This window comes from Agelaius tricolor, unplaced genomic scaffold, assembly GCF_023055355.1.
Source record: "Agelaius tricolor isolate 1412-34295 unplaced genomic scaffold, bAgeTri1.0.p SCAF_13, whole genome shotgun sequence".
Lineage (NCBI taxonomy): Eukaryota > Metazoa > Chordata > Aves > Passeriformes > Icteridae > Agelaius > Agelaius tricolor.
The window spans coordinates 10,896,332-10,914,984 of NW_027269273.1; the positions used below are offsets into that span (position 1 = coordinate 10,896,332).

The following is an 18,653-nucleotide window of genomic DNA, read 5'->3' on the forward strand; positions in this document are numbered from 1 at the left end:
AAGGATTTTGATCTTATAAGTTTGACATATGTTACTTGTATGTTAGTTATGGGTTCCTAATCATATCAGAAATAACCTGCTTCTCCAGTACCTTGCTGAGGAGTTGTGTGTGGAGATGTCCTGTCTGCCCAGAGCTTAGCTGAAAGGGCTTTTTCTTTTGCTTCCCACTCTGTCATAGACCCTGGATTATTTAGTTATCCATTGGATTAAAACAGCATCAAAAACCAAATGTCATTGTTAAGAACTGGAGCAGCCCAGGTCGTGCTGCATGTCTCAGTTCTATGCATGAATGAGCATTTTTCATGACTGAGGAAACAAAATGATGCCATAATACTACTTTATTTACACTAAAGAGCAACTATAAAGAAAAAATATATTTACTGAGAGAGATCCCCTGGGTAGAAATTACAATAGACTATGTTTATATTTTTCAGTCTGCTGTAGCAAAAATATTGGGTTTAGTTACCTGAGCTGTCTCAAAAGTCAAGAGTTTCTGTAGGTATTAGAACACATTCCTTGGAAAAATCCATCAATAGCACTTCTTTCTCTCACATGCATACACAGTAGAAATTTGAGCTTAAATCTTGCAGGTCTTACTCTGTTCTGAGTTATTGATTGTGCTGGGCAGAGTATCTTTTGTTTTCAGTCTTATGCTTGGCAATCTTTTTAAGACAGTGTTTTATTTTGTTTTTCCACTCTGCCAGAATTAATGCCCTTTCTGTGAAAAGTTTTTGATAAATTGGCTTTTGTGATTACATTTTAAAAAACTGAGTCAGAAAAGTTGTTCTTGGCCATCAGAGACTTCTATTCTGTATTTTGGATGTGATACTATATTAGCATATTTTAAGCACTGTCCTCTGGGAGAGACTTTTTTGGGAAGGGGGAAAACAGCACAGCTATCAGTCTGGGTAATAACTGATTAGGGGGAAACACTAAATTAGTGTTTTGAAAGACCTTCCATTCCCCTGCAAACAAAAATGGTGATTTGGCATGGACAAGTAAAGGTGAGAATATTTTTTTGCAGCAATGTTTTATCTTTCTTAATATTTTATCTTCCAGTGTTTTGCAATTAGTATTTGGGATATGGAGTTCTTCTCTAATGGAAATATCCATTCCATCATTTTTATTTAATCCCTGGAGCTTTTCCACCTTGGTTCTTAGCCAAGCCTCTTCTGTGTCACGATCCTCTTGATAAATTACATTCTTTGTGATGCATCTTGACTCGGCAGCCTAATGGGTATTACTGTGTAGCTTAAATTTGCAGTGGAGCCCAAGAAATTGGGAGATAAATTAAATTTGTTGTGATTTTCCAGTATCTGGTTAAGATCACTGCTGTAATGACTATGAAAATAGTCATGCAAACAGTGGAGTTCTTCAACACAGACATCTACCTACAGAAATGTCAGCAGCAACACCAGAGATTCCTACAGCTGCATTTCTGGTAGAGTTGTGAATAAGTGTGAGTGGTTTTCATTCAGTTCTTTTCTTTCTTTCTTTTTTCCCTCCTGTTTGAGCTCACACATCCTCAGGCAGTGTTAAGAGCAGATGAAGCCTGTGTTCCTTGTTTGCTTTAAATTTAAAGATGTATCAATGGCCAGTGGGGACTGCATATTAGCAAGGCAGTTTTGGAGCCTTCTGACCACATTAGCCAGGCAGCAAATGGGATGAGATAATTGGTTTGGCTGAAAATTTACTCAGAGGAGAAAATTGGTTTTCAGCTGGATTTAGCAGGCTGATTGTGCCAGTGTTGTGAGAGCCAAAGACTAATGGTGGTCCAGGATAAGGATTGGCAGAACTGATTGAAAGGGAAAGAAGGACCTTCCTCTCACTTATGGCACTGAATGTGCCTTTATATTGGTGACTATAAAACTAAACTTTTGCCATTTTCACATCTACTTTTTGTTTAGTGCTAGTGGTCCTGCCTCTTTGGGGGTATAATTTCTAGCTGATTAGAAATACTAGAGGAGCACTATGGTGGGATTTTTCCCAATCCCTGGAAACATTATAATGCTGTACACATCATATGCAAATGTAAAGATAGACTATGGAATCTGAGGAAGGTAAATTTATTTTTAGTAATAATTGCAAATCTGTCTAAATTGGAGAGGTCCCATAAACACCAACATTTGGCTGGCAATTTCACTCCTTGCCTGATGCTGTAACTTTTACAAGTCTCACAAAGGATAGATTTTTAAATGGTACTTACATATACATTCTTTTGATTTTAGGTAGGCTTTTCTGGGTTTTGGAGCTTGTTTTTAAAGTTCTGGTGGAACCTTATTCATGGTTTGCCTTCTTTGACCTCTTTTTTTTTTTGATGGGAAGAAAAAAGAGTCACCCAAAATATTAACATATCTAGCTTATCCCATACTGCTTCTGTTCTCTCAGCAACAGAAGTTTGTATCCCAGTAATTCACAGGCAGAAGTATTGCCAGTGAAAATTGTATGACAAATTTCCAGAGCTTCACTTATGAAAACTCATTGATTTTCATTAACTTCAGATTCCTGGGACATGACTTTGTAGTCTGTGTGATTTCCTTGAGTTTCTCCAGTATTGATTTTTTTTTTTCTTTTAGTGGATATATGTGTGTATATGGGTGTATTGCTTGCTTGTTTGTTTCCTGGTGCTTTCGTCATCAGACACTACACTTCCATAAAAATGAATGAAACAATGAACCTTGAAAAAGCCAGCCTAATACTTTATCATTTAATCTATCCTGGTGCAATATCTTGATGACCTAGAATTTTCTTTTCCCATCTTAGACACCAAAGGAAATGTTTCCTTTTTCAAGCTGGAAATTTTGCTAGGTTGTCCTCTAAAGAGACCTCTCAGAAGAGTCACATACTTCCCTTATCTGTCTTTTCTTGCTCTGTGCTTAGACACTTTCATCAAGCCTGTCAAGAGAACTGAATTTTACTCATGTCAGGAAAAGTCTTAGTGAAGGCTGATAGCCTGCAATTCAATTAGAAGGCTGATTTCAGAATATGGAAGCTGCTTGTGGTTGTCTTTTGTCTTTGTCTGGGCATGAATGTGTGTGAATACGTAGGGATATTTTGTTATCCACATTTTTCAGATGATTTTTTTTAATCAGGAAGTGAACTTGGTGAGAAATCTCTTACCATCCCACTCATTTTGCATAGCAGCTTTTCAAAATAGCCTTAAGTGAGATTTGTGTGCCTTCAGAATGATTAATGTTCTAGACTAAATAAATAATGAGTGAGTAACAGGACAGATGAATTAAATGTGCATTGATAAGTCTTGTCAGTTAAAATTAATATGTGTAAATGGGGAAAATATTTTGACGTATATGCATCATTGTAGAGTTTTTAACAGCTTGTTTCCCATGCTTGAGACTACTGGAGGTAAACATTCAAGTTTCCTTGTCAGTGAGGTTTAAAGTTAATAGTACTATGGTTTTGATTGTTCAACTTCAATTGCATTTTTATTTAGAGATTAGAAAACTCAGATTAAATTTCAACCTTTGTATTCTCAGAATGTTGCTGATCTGTGCAATAGTTAGGCAGTACTCTCACCTTAATCAGATGTTTTGTGCTGTCAGCTTGCAATTCCTTAAACCTTATTTCTCCCCATTCTATTTATAGACATAGCTGGTATCACAAATTAAGGGATTGCTAAACAGTTCTCTTCTTGCTGTTTGTAATTGTGCCAAACCATACCTGCATGAAGCTCCAAACAAGTCAGCTCAGCTGGTCAGAGCATGGTGCCGATAACGCCAAGGCCATGAGTTCACTGAAGAGTTGGACTCATGATCCTTGGGGGTCCCTTCCAACCCAGGCAATTCTGTGATTTCTGCAACTCAGCTGTTGTGAGCTCAGAATGGAGAGAAGGTGTGATTTTGCTGGGGCATTACTTCAGGAGTATTTCTCTGAAGCATTTGTGCAATGCCCAGGTTTTGAAGCAAGGTCCTGAAGCTCTATAAAATGAGGTGAAAGGCAACCTTTTTAGAAGGGTTATGATCCTTGTTCTCAGTTAAGATACACTCTGTCTTGGGATAAACCTTTAAAAAGGATTTGGTATAGCAGAGCATAATAGCTAAAATTACAGGTGGCTTTAAGGAGCTGCTTTCTGACAGCCTTTAATAATTGCCAGGATCCCCTTCTGGACCTTTTCAAGAGCAGCCAAGTACATTCCAGACTGTGTTTTTTTGTGCTGAGCCTTTATTGTTATATACTGGGCAGCATACGTAGATCTGCACTCGTAGTGTTCTGTGGTGGTGCTGCTCATCACCTGTGCAAGGGAGCTTTACAAGGAAATCTTGTACTCGTGGTGCAAATACAAATTCTCTGTTTCCCATTGCTTCTGAGAGCTGTGTGTTCATTTGGAGAAGCAGTGATTCCTATCAAAGATTTGCCAAGTGAAAAAAAAATGTACATATTTTATATGTAATCTGGACAATAATTTGTTTCAGGTACTGAGCAGTACAGTGAGTACACAGGCTATGCAGAGACTTACCGCTGGGCAAGGAGCCACGAAGACAAGACCCCTAGGTAAAGTTGCACATAAGTATTTTAAGTGAAGGAAGAAAGAAATGTTAGAAATTTGAAAACTTTTTTCCTAGCATTTGCCTTAATAAGATATTTGCTTGATGTTGCTCTCTTCAGCAGAGCCAACAGGCTAAGAAAGTTTTGTCATATTAGTAGTGCCATACTAATGCTAATAAGTGGTACCTGCCCTTATGTTGGTTCTTAGACTAACATCTTTTACAGTTTAGAGATATATGTGTTTGCACATTTTTGCTAAGATACTGATTGAACTATGGTTTGCAATATCACAAGAAGTTTGACAATGATACCTCAGATGCCACAGTGCAGCTGATGTGTGGCAAAATAAGAATCGATACCATGAATCTGAGTAGAAGGCTGTGAGCTCTTGAATTTATTTCTCCAGCAATGTCATTAGAGTATATACAGAAAATTACTCATTTGGTATAGAATCATACACAGTGTACTCTCATTTAAATGTTGGAGGAAGACAGAGAAACACTGACCTTGCAATGTTCTTACATACTTGATAAATAGTGCTGTGTAATTAGATTTGTTTCACATTCATGCTCAAAGTCTAGCCAGGGTATTTCTGAATTTATGGGGAGGCCTGTCTCATTTTTGATGCTGCTTTCATTCCCAACCCACAAAGAGAAAGTATTCCATTGTCTGTTGAGTTCACCTTTTCAGCTGCTTCTAACAGAGAAGGGAATTGCTCATTTTGAATTGGGGTTATATGGCTGATATTAAACAGCTAATGTCATCTACTTTTCTTCCCCCCTCCAATTTTAGGGATGAATGGCAACGACGCTACACTGAAATTGTTGCTATAGATGCATTTCACTTCAGACGTTTCCTTGATCAATTTGGTCCAGATAAAATTAGAAGAGAGCTCAACAAGGCCAGTAACTTCTTACAATAACCTGCAGTCTAATGTTTATAGAGCTTTTTCAAATATTTTTATGTTATTGTCTTCATCTAAGGAAGTTCTTGCTTAGTTGTGTCTCATATGACAGGTACTTGCTGTCCAAAATGTTAAAGCAAAAGATTGTCAAATATATTTCTTGTCCTTTGATGTGCTATTCAAAGGTGTATTTTATACAACTTTCAAAAATTTAAATGAAACTTGGATATATATTTTGTTAATTCTTCCCTGTCCTGCTTCCAAATGATGGGCTGAGAGTTGGGGTTATCTATCATGGAGAAGAGAAGGCTTCAGGGAGGGACTTTTAATATGGGCAGATAGTGACAGTACAATGGCCAGTGGTTTTAAACTGACAGAGGACAGGTTTAAATTAGGTATTAGGAAGAAATTCCTTACTGTGAGGGTTGTGAGGCACTGGAACAGGTTGCCAAAGGAACCTGTGGATCCCTGGTAGTGTTCAGTCCCAGGCTGGATGGAGCCCTGAACAACCTGAGATAGTGAATGGCATCCCAGCCCATGGCAGGCAGGTTGGAATGAGGCAATCTTTGAGGTCCCTTCCAACTCAAACTAAATTATGAGTCTAAGTTCTTTCCCTATGATTTGTGCTGTTGAATCCTACTCGGCTGTGCAGTCAAGGTGGAAAAGGAGGTGCCTCATGTTTTAACATGGGGCAGTTCATAAATACGGTCCCACTTGCTTTTCTTCCACCTTTCTTCTTTGCTCTTGGGATATTGACATATTGCCTGGGAGTTTACCTTTTCCTATATTGATGTTTTCTTGAGATTTGATCCAGCTGTTCATAAATCCCCTTTATTTTCACAATAGCTGTAAGGGCTGTTGTAACTACATATGTGTGTATAAAGACTGACAATGCAGGCCAGTTTAATCCTTTAAACAAAGCTTCTGGGTTGACATTCAAAGCTAGCATGCTTCTTACTAATAATCCTTGCACATTATTAATCATTATCATAATTTATTCAAAGTTTTCAGTCCTTGACCCTGCCCTGAGTCAGCTGTGTAAAAACTGCACTTTGCAGTGGCTGTGGTCCTTGATAATCTCACACATCCAAGTTCCCAGGCTGAAGAGCTCTTTGACAGGGGAAAGTGGAACTGTGGTGGACATAATTTTTTTTCTCTCCTCTGCCATCCCTAATTTGGGATCTTCTCCTTAAGTAAGATATTTGAGATGTTTCCCAGTCCTTGGTGTCTGCCATGGATTCCCAAACATAATGTTTGGGAACATTGGGTTACTTTCCCGAGCTGTGGCAGGTGCTTTATCATCTGCATAGCCAAGGTTTTCCTGTCACTTGTTTTTCTTCTTGTTTTGCTGCTGCTCTTTTGTTGAAGCTAAAGCAGTCTTTTCCCAGCTTTTAAGGTTGTACTTTGACAGGGACTAGTAATTGCCACCAGTGAGCTGTCTGTGGTTATGGGACCTTAACTTTTCAAGGCTTTTGCTGTTATCCCATGCACAAATTTTATCTGCTTTTATCTGCTGACATGCTGTGTCTGGAATCAGTGTCCAGTTCACAAAGCAGATTCTCCTAAGTTAACTAGAAGGTTAATGGACCAGAATTAGGGCCTTGCATGGCCAGTATAAGGCATAGGTAGTGAGAGGTGTGTGGCCTGTTCTAGCAGTGGCAGTGCTGTTTTTACTGGGCAGTGGAGTACAGTAATGCTAATTCAGTTATACTTTGCTAGTGTGCCAATTTTTGGGATCAAAACATGCTGTTGAGTTTCCTTAGTGTGATTCTACATTTACAGATGCAGTGAGCTTGGGTGTTGAATATAAGAGCTCAATGTTGTTATTGTTAAAGCCTCCTTCTTTCTGCAGTATGGAGGGTATAGAATATAATAGAATTTATTTTAAATAAATTCAAACATAGGAACACACTGCCCTAATTGTTGGCTGTAAAGGGAATACACCCTCTTGAGATGATGTACAGTGCTGAAGGACTAATTTAAATTAGTTGTGAAACCTTAGCATCTTGACTAAAGTAACATTCATCAGCTTGTTTCTTCATGGCTGGTAATGAAATTTGCCCTAAAAAAGACATTTAAGTAGAGTTTGTAAACCTTACTGATATCTTAGTACAAAATTCTAATTACCTACATCAGTGAATTTGTGATCTGTCTACAATTTTCAGTGTATTGATTTGGTTTAGATTTTTAAAATAAATTATGGTAAATCACTGCTACATTTATAAGGTGTGTTGGTTTGGCTGATGTTTTTTTATGAGGACTGATTGGTATTTAAGAAAAATTTTAAGTCTTTATCCTGAAAAGCTTCCTGTAGCTGTGATGAAATGCCTGGGACTCAGGACCTGTATCTTAATTTTTAACTTGGATCCAAATAAGGCAAAAGTCTTCCCATCTTAATTTTTTTTGTTATTGATGTTGAATTTAAAGGAAGACTAAGGATGTATTGAAGTAGTTTGAATTTGGTATTGCTAGAAGACACTGCTGGTTTTTGTTATCATTTTACTGTTTGGAAGCATTGCACCAGGCTGCCTCTCAAATCCATCTCTGACTCTTGTGTGCATGCAGGCCTACTGTGGCTTCTCTCGCCCCAACGTTCCACCTCAGCATCTCTCTGCAATAGCCACAGGAAACTGGGGATGTGGTGCCTTTGGAGGGGACTCCCGATTAAAAGGTAAATCATAGCGATTCTTCATGTTCAGATTAATCAAATCACTTACATTTTGGTCCTGGGCCATATGTTTTTGTTCAAGTACATTTTTTGCTTTTGTTCTAATTAATATATGTTTGCCAAGAAATGGCATTCTATAGAATTGGTACATTACTGCTGATCTTTAGGCTGTGAGAAATGTGGCCTTCAACAAGAAAAGAGCATTCCACTTTATTCTTTGTGCTGTAGACTGTTATGCTATTTTCAGTTAAAAGTTTGGGGCAAGCACACGATGCTGAAATGCTGGGTTTGCAAGGACTTGTAGCACTGAAACCTTCCAAAACACAAATGTTTATCTTTAGTTCACAGAAGAACGTGTTCATTGCAGTTGTCAGTCATATAAATCAGTTGACCTTTCTGGAGCAGTCTTTTCAGATTCTGCCTGAAATTCGTATCTCTGCAAAGCTGTTTAAAGTACCTGGTAATTTGCAAGGCTTCACAAATTTGCTGGCAATGGTTAATGTTTAGTCTTACTCCTTAATATATTGCTGTATGCCAGAGAGGTTTCCAGTCACTCAGTCATGCTGCTTTCTTTCCTGACTTGCCTGCTATATCACTCACTTTCTCATGTTCTTTTATATTTAATTAGAGTATTTGTAATGCAGCAGATATCCCATGCCTACATTCATTTAAGACTTTTTCCATCAATTCAAGAACTGATGGATCTTGACATATAAATTCATATCCTGGTTCATATAATTCTAAGTAGAAATTTACATTTCTTTGTTGTTTCCAAGCATTTGAAGAGTATTTCAAATTTGCTTTTCAGAACAGCTTTCGGTAGATGCAGTGAGACAGTCATCAGGCTACCAGTTTCATTTCTTTTTTTAATGTGCTTAATTCATAAAGCATCTATTTTTTTCTCAATGCTCATTGAGTTCCTGGCATTTTTTTTTTATTTCCATTAGCTAAAATAGGCTGCCAAAGGCATATCTTATCAAAATCAGGACTAGTATTTACTGTAGGATCTGAGCATACTTGATTTATGTTAGGAAGGTTTAACAAGTGCTTCAATTTGCCTAAGATCTTGGATCTGAACTTGTAATATCCCATGTATGTTTTTTTAAAGTAGAAGAAAGATGTCAGTACAGCCATTGCTCCAGGTGCAAGTCCAGAAGTTAAGTGGTATCACATCAGCTGGGTGCAAGGGCCAAGAGAGCTCAGATCCCTCCAGACCCCAGTACCACAGGCTCTGTTGCTCTTCCTGTGATGCTTCTTTCTGTACCAGAAGCATGGAAATTTCCCATGGTTTTGTGTATCATTAACGTCCAGAAGATTGTGAAGTCTGATTCTTGACAGAAATTTTGATCCTTGTTTCATAAGATGTATAGCAATTCAAAATAAGCTATAGGATATTTTTAACATCTTGTAAAGTGAAACTGCAGTTTGGAATGAATAATAAGATTCATTAGGTTCTGTTCCCCTATGCAAGCTAGTTAATTAGACTCTAAAAGCTAAACTACTGAAGCTATACTAAATCCACAGCTGGTTCAGTGGTTTAATTAAAATATCATTCCCAGATTGAGATTAATTTCACATGTGAATCATGTAATTTATAATTTTGGCTATGGGTTTACAAGAGGAAGTTTTTTTGATTGAGGGATGCAGTGTTTTAATAGGTCTCTATTTAAAAATGTGAAAGATTATTGAGCTGAGCTCTGAACAGCTTTCTATTTAGCTTCCACTAGCAGGTGGTAATGCACTATGTACACTGTTTTATTTAAAATTAATCTTTACAAAGACAATATTAATCACATTTTAATTAACTCTACTTACTGGGTGGAAGAAGGAGGAATTAATATCAGAGCTGCACCAACAGGCTCTGAAGGAAGACAAGCTGCAGCAGATGAAATAGTTACTGGGGCCCATTGGTAGGACTGTTGTAGAACCTGTGATTGATTGCACGCCTCTGTGGCACTCCAGCCTGGCAGTGCTGGCTGATGAAAAAACTGCACTCTTCTAAGTTTGGTGCTGCCTAAAAGGGTCCTGGTTTTCTTCTCCCCCTTTGTTGTTCCTGGCTCTGTGGTCTGGTGCCCTCCCTTGCCTCAGCTCTGGTAAACTTTTCACTCTGCCAATTCAACTGCTGTTCTAGCAGAAAAGAATTAGCTTTTATTCTGCATCCATAATTTTCTGCTACTTTGGTGAATGGAATTGGCATAATGATGTCTGATGAGCACCAGAGAGCTGCAGAAAAGTCAGGAGCTGGGTGAGAAGTGGACCAGAGCTACTTTCTCCAATTGCAGTGGGTCATTAGCTTGGCTCAGCAGCACTACTGATCCAGATGATTTCTCATGGTGAATCTTCAAAAAACTGTTCCCAAGATAGGAAACATTTTTCTTTCTTTTACATATAGAGGAAAAAAAATCTGTCTATATTGTAATGTTAGCTGTTGGCAGAACTTGGGATGCAGCTTGGGCCAATGAGTTTGACAAAAAGCTGGAAGTTAACATGAATTGCATTGCTGACATCACCCCTCACAGGTCAGAATAAGCCATCATCTTCCTTGCTGCATACTTCTATTGTAGGTATCATGGACACCTTAAATTATGCAGGAACAGGCTGCAGAACCATAGTTCTTTTCTTGGAGCTAAAAGTTGGGTCAATTTTCACTTTGCATAGCTTACCTAGTGAAAGGATTGGCTTCATTCCTTCTTACAGGTAGCACAGAATGGAAATTGCCAAGTGCTCATGGATGCTTTTTACCCCACTGGCTGTGGCTGTATGGGCAGCCCATACCAGGGGCTGCTCTGTTGCCTTATGCTGCCACAGGCATTTATTGACTAATTAATGTCTGCATGCTGCTTGGGGGCAGACATGGACCAAAATAAACCCCTCTCAGTTTTAAGCACATTGTTTATCTGGAAGTAAGGGTGGATGTCACTAACAGCTCTAGCAGAATGCTCCAACACTCTTGACTTGCAGTGCCCAGCATTCTTTACTACTTCATTGCTTCATTTAAAATATGGAAGTAATATTTACCTACCCATTGTTTGTAGTGCTTTGCAGCATCCCCATGGACATGAGTGCTATGGTTGTTTGCTGTAAATTTAAGCTGTGTTTTTTCCTTCAGCAAATTGTTCTATCCTGTGTTCATGTGTAATCTTTTTTCCTTGTTTCAGCCTTAATTCAGATATTGGCAGCTGCAGAGGCTGGACGTGATATTGTGTATTTTACCTTTGGAGATGTGGAGCTGATGCGGGACATTTACAGCATGCATACTTTTCTCTGTGAGAAGGGCCAAACTATTGGTGAGCAAAAAGAAATCTTTGTGTGCACAATAGAGACATGACCATCTCTCTAAGTAGCAGTTTTCCAATATGAATTCTTGTCTCTAAGTGCTGAACACAAGCAAATGGGTCTCAGTTTATTTGTACCTGTTCCCAGAATGGGGAGCTCTTCTGATTTGGGATCTACTGCACAGTGCTAATCAGTTTAGAAGACTTGTAGATCCTTTTCTGATTCACTTAGGAGTTATGCTGAAGAATTTGAAAACTAGAGATACATGTGGTAGGTAGAAGATTTGCAAAAGCTTTTGATATAACTCAGTAAAGCTTTGAAAAGGGAAAAGCTGCTTAGGCATTCTTGATACAGGTTTGTCTTCTAGTGGTTCTGTCTTGATCCTGCAGGATGTGGTCTGATGTGTTCTTCAGTTGCAATACAAGAAAAGCAGTATATCCATTGCCCTATTGTAATTGTTATGTGTCTTCTAATTTCTGGGCCAGAAGCACAAAGCTGGGTAATTGGCAGTACATTTGTAAGTAATGTGTATGCAAGCTTAATGTTAGGATTGCTTGTGCAGGAAGTTGAGGGAGGCCATCCTATGTTCTGAACAACCTGCAGACATTCCCATTTACAGTCTTCTGCCTCCTCTGTCTCTGCTCATTTAGAGATGTTCCTAGCCACTGTCTCAGTGTACATGTGCATTTCTAGCCTTCCTTTGCAATCATACATTGCTCATTTGGCATGTTCTCACATGGTGTTTAATGACTTCTTTTTTCTTTTCGAAGGGGACATTTATAGGCTGTTGCTGAGATACTACAATGAACAATGCAGAAACTGTTCTACTTCAGGACCAGATGTCAAGCTGTACTCTTTCATATACAACACGCTTGAGTCCTATGCACATTCTACTGATGATGATGAGGAGGATGAAGAAAAAGGGTTGTGTTTTGAAGATTAAAATAAATGTATTTGATCAGAATAATGTTTATCTCCTCCCACTGGTATATTGTGTGAATTGCTGGACATAATGAATGAGCTGGCTTAATTTATATTGACTGCATTGGTAGTTATGGATAACACTCAAACAAAAAACCCCACAAACACCTTTGAGAGATGAGATTTATTTGTTTGATGGTTTGATACATGAAAACCTTGTTCATGTGTGTACAGAAAACAATTCTTTGGTAAGTCTGGTTTGCATTATACCTTGTTAAGTAGAATATTTTGGTACATTTCACTTGAGATTGCTAAAAATCTTCAGATTTCCCTGTACTCCTTTGCCTTTATTTTTCAGAGCTCTTATGTGTATTTCTCATGGAGGCTTACAGCTGGAGTACAGACAGCCATGGAACTCCTTGGATGATGTTAGAGAGAAGCATTTTAATGATTGTTCTTACTGAAAATTGTCCTAATCCTTAAAAGTGCCAAGGTACCATTGGTGTTCTTACCAAAGTTTTCATTCTTTTAACTTAAAATGTCCTGGGTCTAATTAATTTTTTTTTAAAAATTGTTAAAAATGGAAAAGTTCTGGGGGACTCAAGAATGCATTTCACAACTGTATGGTCTTTACCAAATTAGGCATAAAAGTTAGAATAAAGAAGTAGAGAAAGAACAACAAGAGTGGAAAAAGGAGAAATGTAACCAAAGCTGGAAGCAGAGGGAAAGATTTTCACGTGAAATTCTTCAATACCATTTTGTTGGTGCTATCTGTTACCACATTGAACAAGGTTTTAGTCTATTGGAAGTTTCTCAAGGTTCACTGCTTTTGACAATATTTGATTTAAGGTCTGCTAGTTGTGTTCATATTGTCATATCAGTTCTCCTCTCAGTATGCATATGTGTGAGTATAAGATCCCCATGGGATATGTGAGCTAGGAAACAAATCACATATCAGTGGGAGGAAAGTCTGCTGGTTACAGATAAGAACATGAGGTCTTGTTAGGGATTTCTGCCTGTGTCATTTTAGACATGGGAGTAACAGTGAAGTGTTGGCAAAACATTTTAAAACCCGTGCTTTTACTATCTGTGAATACCAAATTAGTGTTGCTGTAGTACATTAATAGTTTACACAAAACTGCAGATACATCTGTGATAAAACTTTTTCAGGTCTATGTACAGGGCAAATCCAGTGAGACTTTTTTCTGTATTTAAGCCCAGTTTAAGCTTCAGCCCAGATTCCTAAGTTTAATCTCTTCTGTGTTAGATTTTTATTGTCTGTCATAGTTTCTATTCTGAGTTAGCAATACAAGTAAAATCTGCAGCAGGAAATGTAGTGACCTAAGTTTCTTACTCAATGAATCCTTTTGAGTTATGTCAGATAAAACTCTCCAAGCCTCAAACACACCATGGTAATTAAATGCTGGAAGCTGTTGGCAGTCTGGCTTAGAATAAATCACTCACTGCTTGATCTGCTCTGGGGGAAGCAACGGGAAGGAGTCTGGGTTCTTTATAAATACCTTCAGGGAGCTTGACATGAATTCTAAGTGGGCAGCTTGCAGGTATTTTACTTGGGAAGTGATGGACACAGAGGTTTCTTCCTGTTCTTCCCACCAGGTGTCGTTTTCTCCACCCTCATCCATTTTGAGAAAAAGATTTTGGCTAGAATTTCAGGCTTTTTTCTGTGTTTGCAACCTGTGTCCTCAGATTTAGCAGAAATCTTTTCTCCTGCTCCTGGTGTTTTAGTGTTGGCTCAGATTCTGGCAGTAGGAATAACTGTTTTATTAGCTCTTATTTGAGCATTTAGGTTCAAGTATGATAGTGCTTCTAGATGCATTGCTGATGATAGATGTACCCTGGGAATTATGACAAGTGATGGAAAATTGGTGCTATCAGCCAAACCTTTTTCACCTTACTACTCAGGATCTCATATAGAAGAGATGAAGAATTTATTCCTAAACAACTGGAAAAAAACACAGCAAAAAGCTTTAAATGCCTAGAAATGACTTCCCCTTTATTATATATAAATACTTCTTTAGTGCAATGTAGTCATTGTGAGAAGTGATTGGTCAGGTATGAAAAATGTACCAGAATATGATGGAATGAAATTCTACTTCAACTCTAGAAACAGAAAAAATTAACTTTGGAGAGATTCTCTGGTGATCATATTATAGGTATGCAGTTAAAAGAGTTCTTGCAGTGTCAAGTGCTTCCAGGATGATCCTAGTCTTTTTATGCACTCTGTAGTTTCAGTGATACTGAGCATTTTCTAATATGGGAAGAATGCCTTTTGTTTGAGATCATTCATTAGGATATGTTTACCATACCTTTTTCTCTAGTGAATTATGCTTTTATGGACAGGAACAAAGGAAAATAATTTCTTTTTCATTTCATGTGTTGTCTGAAAAAGAGTGATATATCCTGGATTCTATCGTGTGTTCCTGATCTCGTGAAGGGCAACATTGTAAGAATGCTTTGAATATGATTTTGATCACAGGCAGGCTGAAGATTATTTTGTTGTTGTTGTTGTTGTTTGTTTTGGTTTTTTTTAAAGCAAAATAGCCCAGAATTAGTTAGCAGTGGTGTTACATTCCCATGATGTTCTAATTCAGTTAAGAGCTGAACTGCCCAGATTGCTGCATGTCAGCCCAATATGTGCTCTACATCTTTCTTTTTCTCCCCACCCAGCACTCCCTATTTCCAAACTCCCTGAAATGTTTCCTTTAGCTGGCGATGCCTTCGGTGCTCTGGGGGAAGTGGTGTGGAATGGAGATGCCAGTGATGTCCTTGTGCAGCCTAGGAAGCTTCAGGTTCACCCTTCCAGAAACCTGGTGATGGAGTATTCTAGGTTTGGGATGTTTTTATTATTTTAGGGATGTTTGCTATATGATTTCCAATAAAAATTAACTTCCTACCAAAACTTTTGTTTTATACTTTTTAGCAGCTAAATTGAATGCTTAATATGAAACAACAACAGGCAGTCATGTCGATTGCAATGTTGCCTCATAGTCAAGTTTGGTGTCTGAGCACTTCTATTGTTCTACAGCTCTTGCAGCTAAATTGCTCAGTTTTGATGTTTCCTTATCCAATGAGGAGTATCCAATACTGTATATATTAATTTATAAACTGTTAAAGTGTTCCTGACATTCTTCTAAACTTACAGTTTATGCACCATTATATTGTATTGATTTTTCTGGATCTGTATGCTAATGTTTACAGAATTTTGTAGGAATACAATTAAAAAATTCTGACTGAAGCCATGTTGTGTAATTTGTCACTTAATATACTTTCCAGGACAGAAGAATTCCAGCACATTTGAATGCACAGGGCATAATATTGCAGATAGTTCTGGCAGTAAACTGACACATAACACACAGCTGAGAAATTTATTCTTCCTGTACAGTATTGTGATAGCTGCTCCTGTTTGCACAGCACTGTAAAACACAATTAGCTACTGTAAATTGGAAGAGTGTCAGTGTGATGTGAGGTTTCATCCATGTGTATGGCCATATGCAGATATTCTGATGTTTCCAAGCTTTTGGTAAGCAAGTAGATGTTGGAGTATTCATTGAACTTCATGAAGGAAATGTCACTAAATAAATGCAAATAACCCCCTAAAAATATATAAATAATTAACATGTTTTATAGGGGGTTTTATGGTTTGTTAGAGTGGAGCTGAAATCCTTCTAAATAAAACCATTTCAAACTTTTTCCAAAATCTTGTTTTAAGTAATTAATTTTTTAGCATCACAGGAAATTAGGATAAAAATATAATTTGATTTCTCCTAAGGTTTTATATGTAGCTGTGCTTATGAAGTTTGCAGTGTTGATACTAAAGGATTCTGTCCATCAGACAGCAGCAATGGAAGCAGAGGTGGTGACTGACAGACACATCTGGGGGAGCAGCAATGAGCAGGGAGCTTCCTGCACTGTGCTCAGGTAACTCTGCTCATGGAAGTGGCCAAAGGGATCCCATTTTCACTCAGTGTTTGCCTGAGTGCTGGAGGAGCTGGGGGTGCTGGGCTTTGGTTGCGTGACAACTGTGAAGGGAGGGAAGGGCTGACGCCTTCATGTTGTACCTTGGAAATCCCAGGTGCAGGGGAGGCAGAAGGTGCTCCCATTGTGCTGCTGCAGTGCAGGAGCAGCTGCCAGTCTGTCCCAAGCTGTCACTGATCTCCCTGTAATCAGCAAATACTCTCATGAATACACTTGAAAAGCAACCATGGCCTGTGGAGATAACCCTGGGGATAAAGCACAATTGCAAGGGCTGCTTCACCATGAACTTCTCCTGGTCTTCTCCAGTGTCTTCCTACCTATGTCAGTGTTTGTTCAAAGGAATTCCAGACACCTGAATTTCACAACTTTTCATGTTTACTTCCACAGTCTGCATCCTCTCATCCTGAGCAGCTTTCTATAACAGAAGGATGGACAGATGGATGTCAGACTTTGGGATTCCAAAAGCTGTTACAAACTCTGTCAGGTTCACTGAGGTAATTGTGTATTAGCCAATGTAGGGTGATGCAATGTTTGCTCTGGACGGATGACTTGGGTTTTTTCTTTCTTTTTAATTGTTTTTTTCTTTTTAATATATGCTTAAAGTCATCTTTTGCTGTTTTGTGGCACCTCTGTGACAAGAGTGAGAACATCCATAAAATCGTGGAGACTGCAAGATGCAACAGCTGTCTGAAATGGTTAGGTTTTTTAAGCTTAGAATTGAGTATTTATGATCTTGTTTTGTGCTAACAGTGCTTCATGCTCATTTATCATTGCTTAAGTGAGTGTGACCTGGAAGTTGCATAGGAGGTATTTGTCACTGATAACTCCATTACAGCAATGCCATCAATTTGTGCTGAGCTGAGCTGTCAGGCAGGCTTTCATTGCGTGCTCCTGCTAAGTGGCACTTGGTCTGCAGCTAAAGGAGGCACTGGTGTGTTCCAAGTGCTCTTGGTGACACTGTGGGGTGTGTCTGGGTGTGTGCACGCTGTGCTGTGCATGCACACACATTGAAGAAGCTTTAAAGAAGCTGCCATGAACTGCTGGAGTGGGGATCATTGCTAATGTAGCTCATCAGCTGTAAATCTGGGAAGCAGGGGGCAGGAACCTAGAGAGATTGCACTATCTTTATGAGCTGGCTGTGCTTGCTGGCTCTCTGTGTCCACAGTTCACACACCTCAGCCTCTTGCAGTCAGCTGTCCTCTCTCTCTGATGGACTGTACTGAAAACTGCATAGCTGATGTGCCTAAAAATGACATGTTCTTGTGCTGGTTTTTTTTTTCTCTGGTTTTTATTCATTAATTAATAGTAAATTGAAGAGGTGATATTAAAGATGAGGGGGTTTTCCCTTTATTTTTAATTGTTGAATAGCTAAGAGGACCACTTCGATGTTCAAATTTTTAAAGAAATGGAATACAATGAAGGCATTGCTCCATTGGATGTAAAACAGTAAGAGTATGCCTGGTTGGGTAAAGGCTACTGAAAAACCTCATCTCCTTCTGCCCAAGTAATAAACATTGTTTTGTGTAAATCTCCTCTTGGAAAATCCATGTGACATGCAGATAAGGATATACTTTCTCTGTAGAGGCTTTGTCTATTCTGCTCTCAGTGGTTTTCACTTGGAAGGCCCAGTTCAGTAACATCTTTTTTGTTTGCTTCTTAGAGATGCCTTCTGCAAATGATTGGAATTTTTATACCTACTACAGCTGCTTCCTTTTGTAATTAATATTATCAAAGTGAGATTCTGCACAGATAAAAGCTGTATTTGCTAAATAGGAAGGGCAAAAGGACCTTTGGACCAGTGAGGCAGGATTGTTTTAAAAGTCCATGTTTCTAGTTAACAAGAAACAATAATGCAGTGCCATACATGAAGTTATCAGTTTGGATCCAAGACATCTGTATGTGTGTTAGCATCTAATCACTGTCCCTGTGCAAATCCTGAACTTTAATTCCAAGGCTATTTTTGTAGGAAAGCAGTAATGACAAATTACAAACTGTTTGTTTTAATATATCTGTATGTCATCACTTCTGTAATATGTCTGACCTTAGCTAAGTGTTACAGGCATTGTGGGTGTTTTTGTCTGGAAGGACAATGTTTGCTAGCTTTTATAAACTATAATTTACACTCAGAACAACATTTGGAGTGCATAAGGAATTAAACCCCTGTAAATACTGTCTGGAGGGCTCTGTAATGGTTTTTGAGCATCTGAAATCTTCTCAGGGTGGGGGAATGTGCAAGGAGGCTACAGGGGAAATATGCAGTCTTCTTGCTCAAAGACTGCTTTCACCTTTCTTTTACACTCATTTGATGGAGATAGAGAATTATTTTGATTGTGGGGAACTGTTACACTTATTCTCAGAAATTGCTAATAGTATTTGTTAAAAAAA

The 18,653-nt window shown here is 38.4% G+C and overlaps 1 protein-coding gene across 3 annotated transcripts in view; it reads left to right on the forward strand.

Moving 5' to 3' along the window:
- Positions 1-15,528, forward strand: part of PARG (poly(ADP-ribose) glycohydrolase) — a 62,018-nt gene extending 46,490 nt beyond the window's left edge. For 2 of the 3 annotated variants that reach the window (XM_071438719.1, XM_071438720.1), the window contains exons 14-18: positions 4,431-4,509; positions 5,296-5,404; positions 7,973-8,078; positions 11,234-11,362; positions 12,122-15,528. In XM_071438719.1, the coding sequence (XP_071294820.1) occupies positions 4,431-4,509; positions 5,296-5,404; positions 7,973-8,078; positions 11,234-11,362; positions 12,122-12,294 (596 nt within the window). In that variant the 3' untranslated portion in view covers positions 12,295-15,528. The remainder of the gene's footprint in view (positions 1-4,430; positions 4,510-5,295; positions 5,405-7,972; positions 8,079-11,233; positions 11,363-12,121) is intronic. The other variant, XR_011681038.1, reaches the window with a different exon arrangement.
- Positions 15,529-18,653: the final 3,125 nt, after the last annotated feature.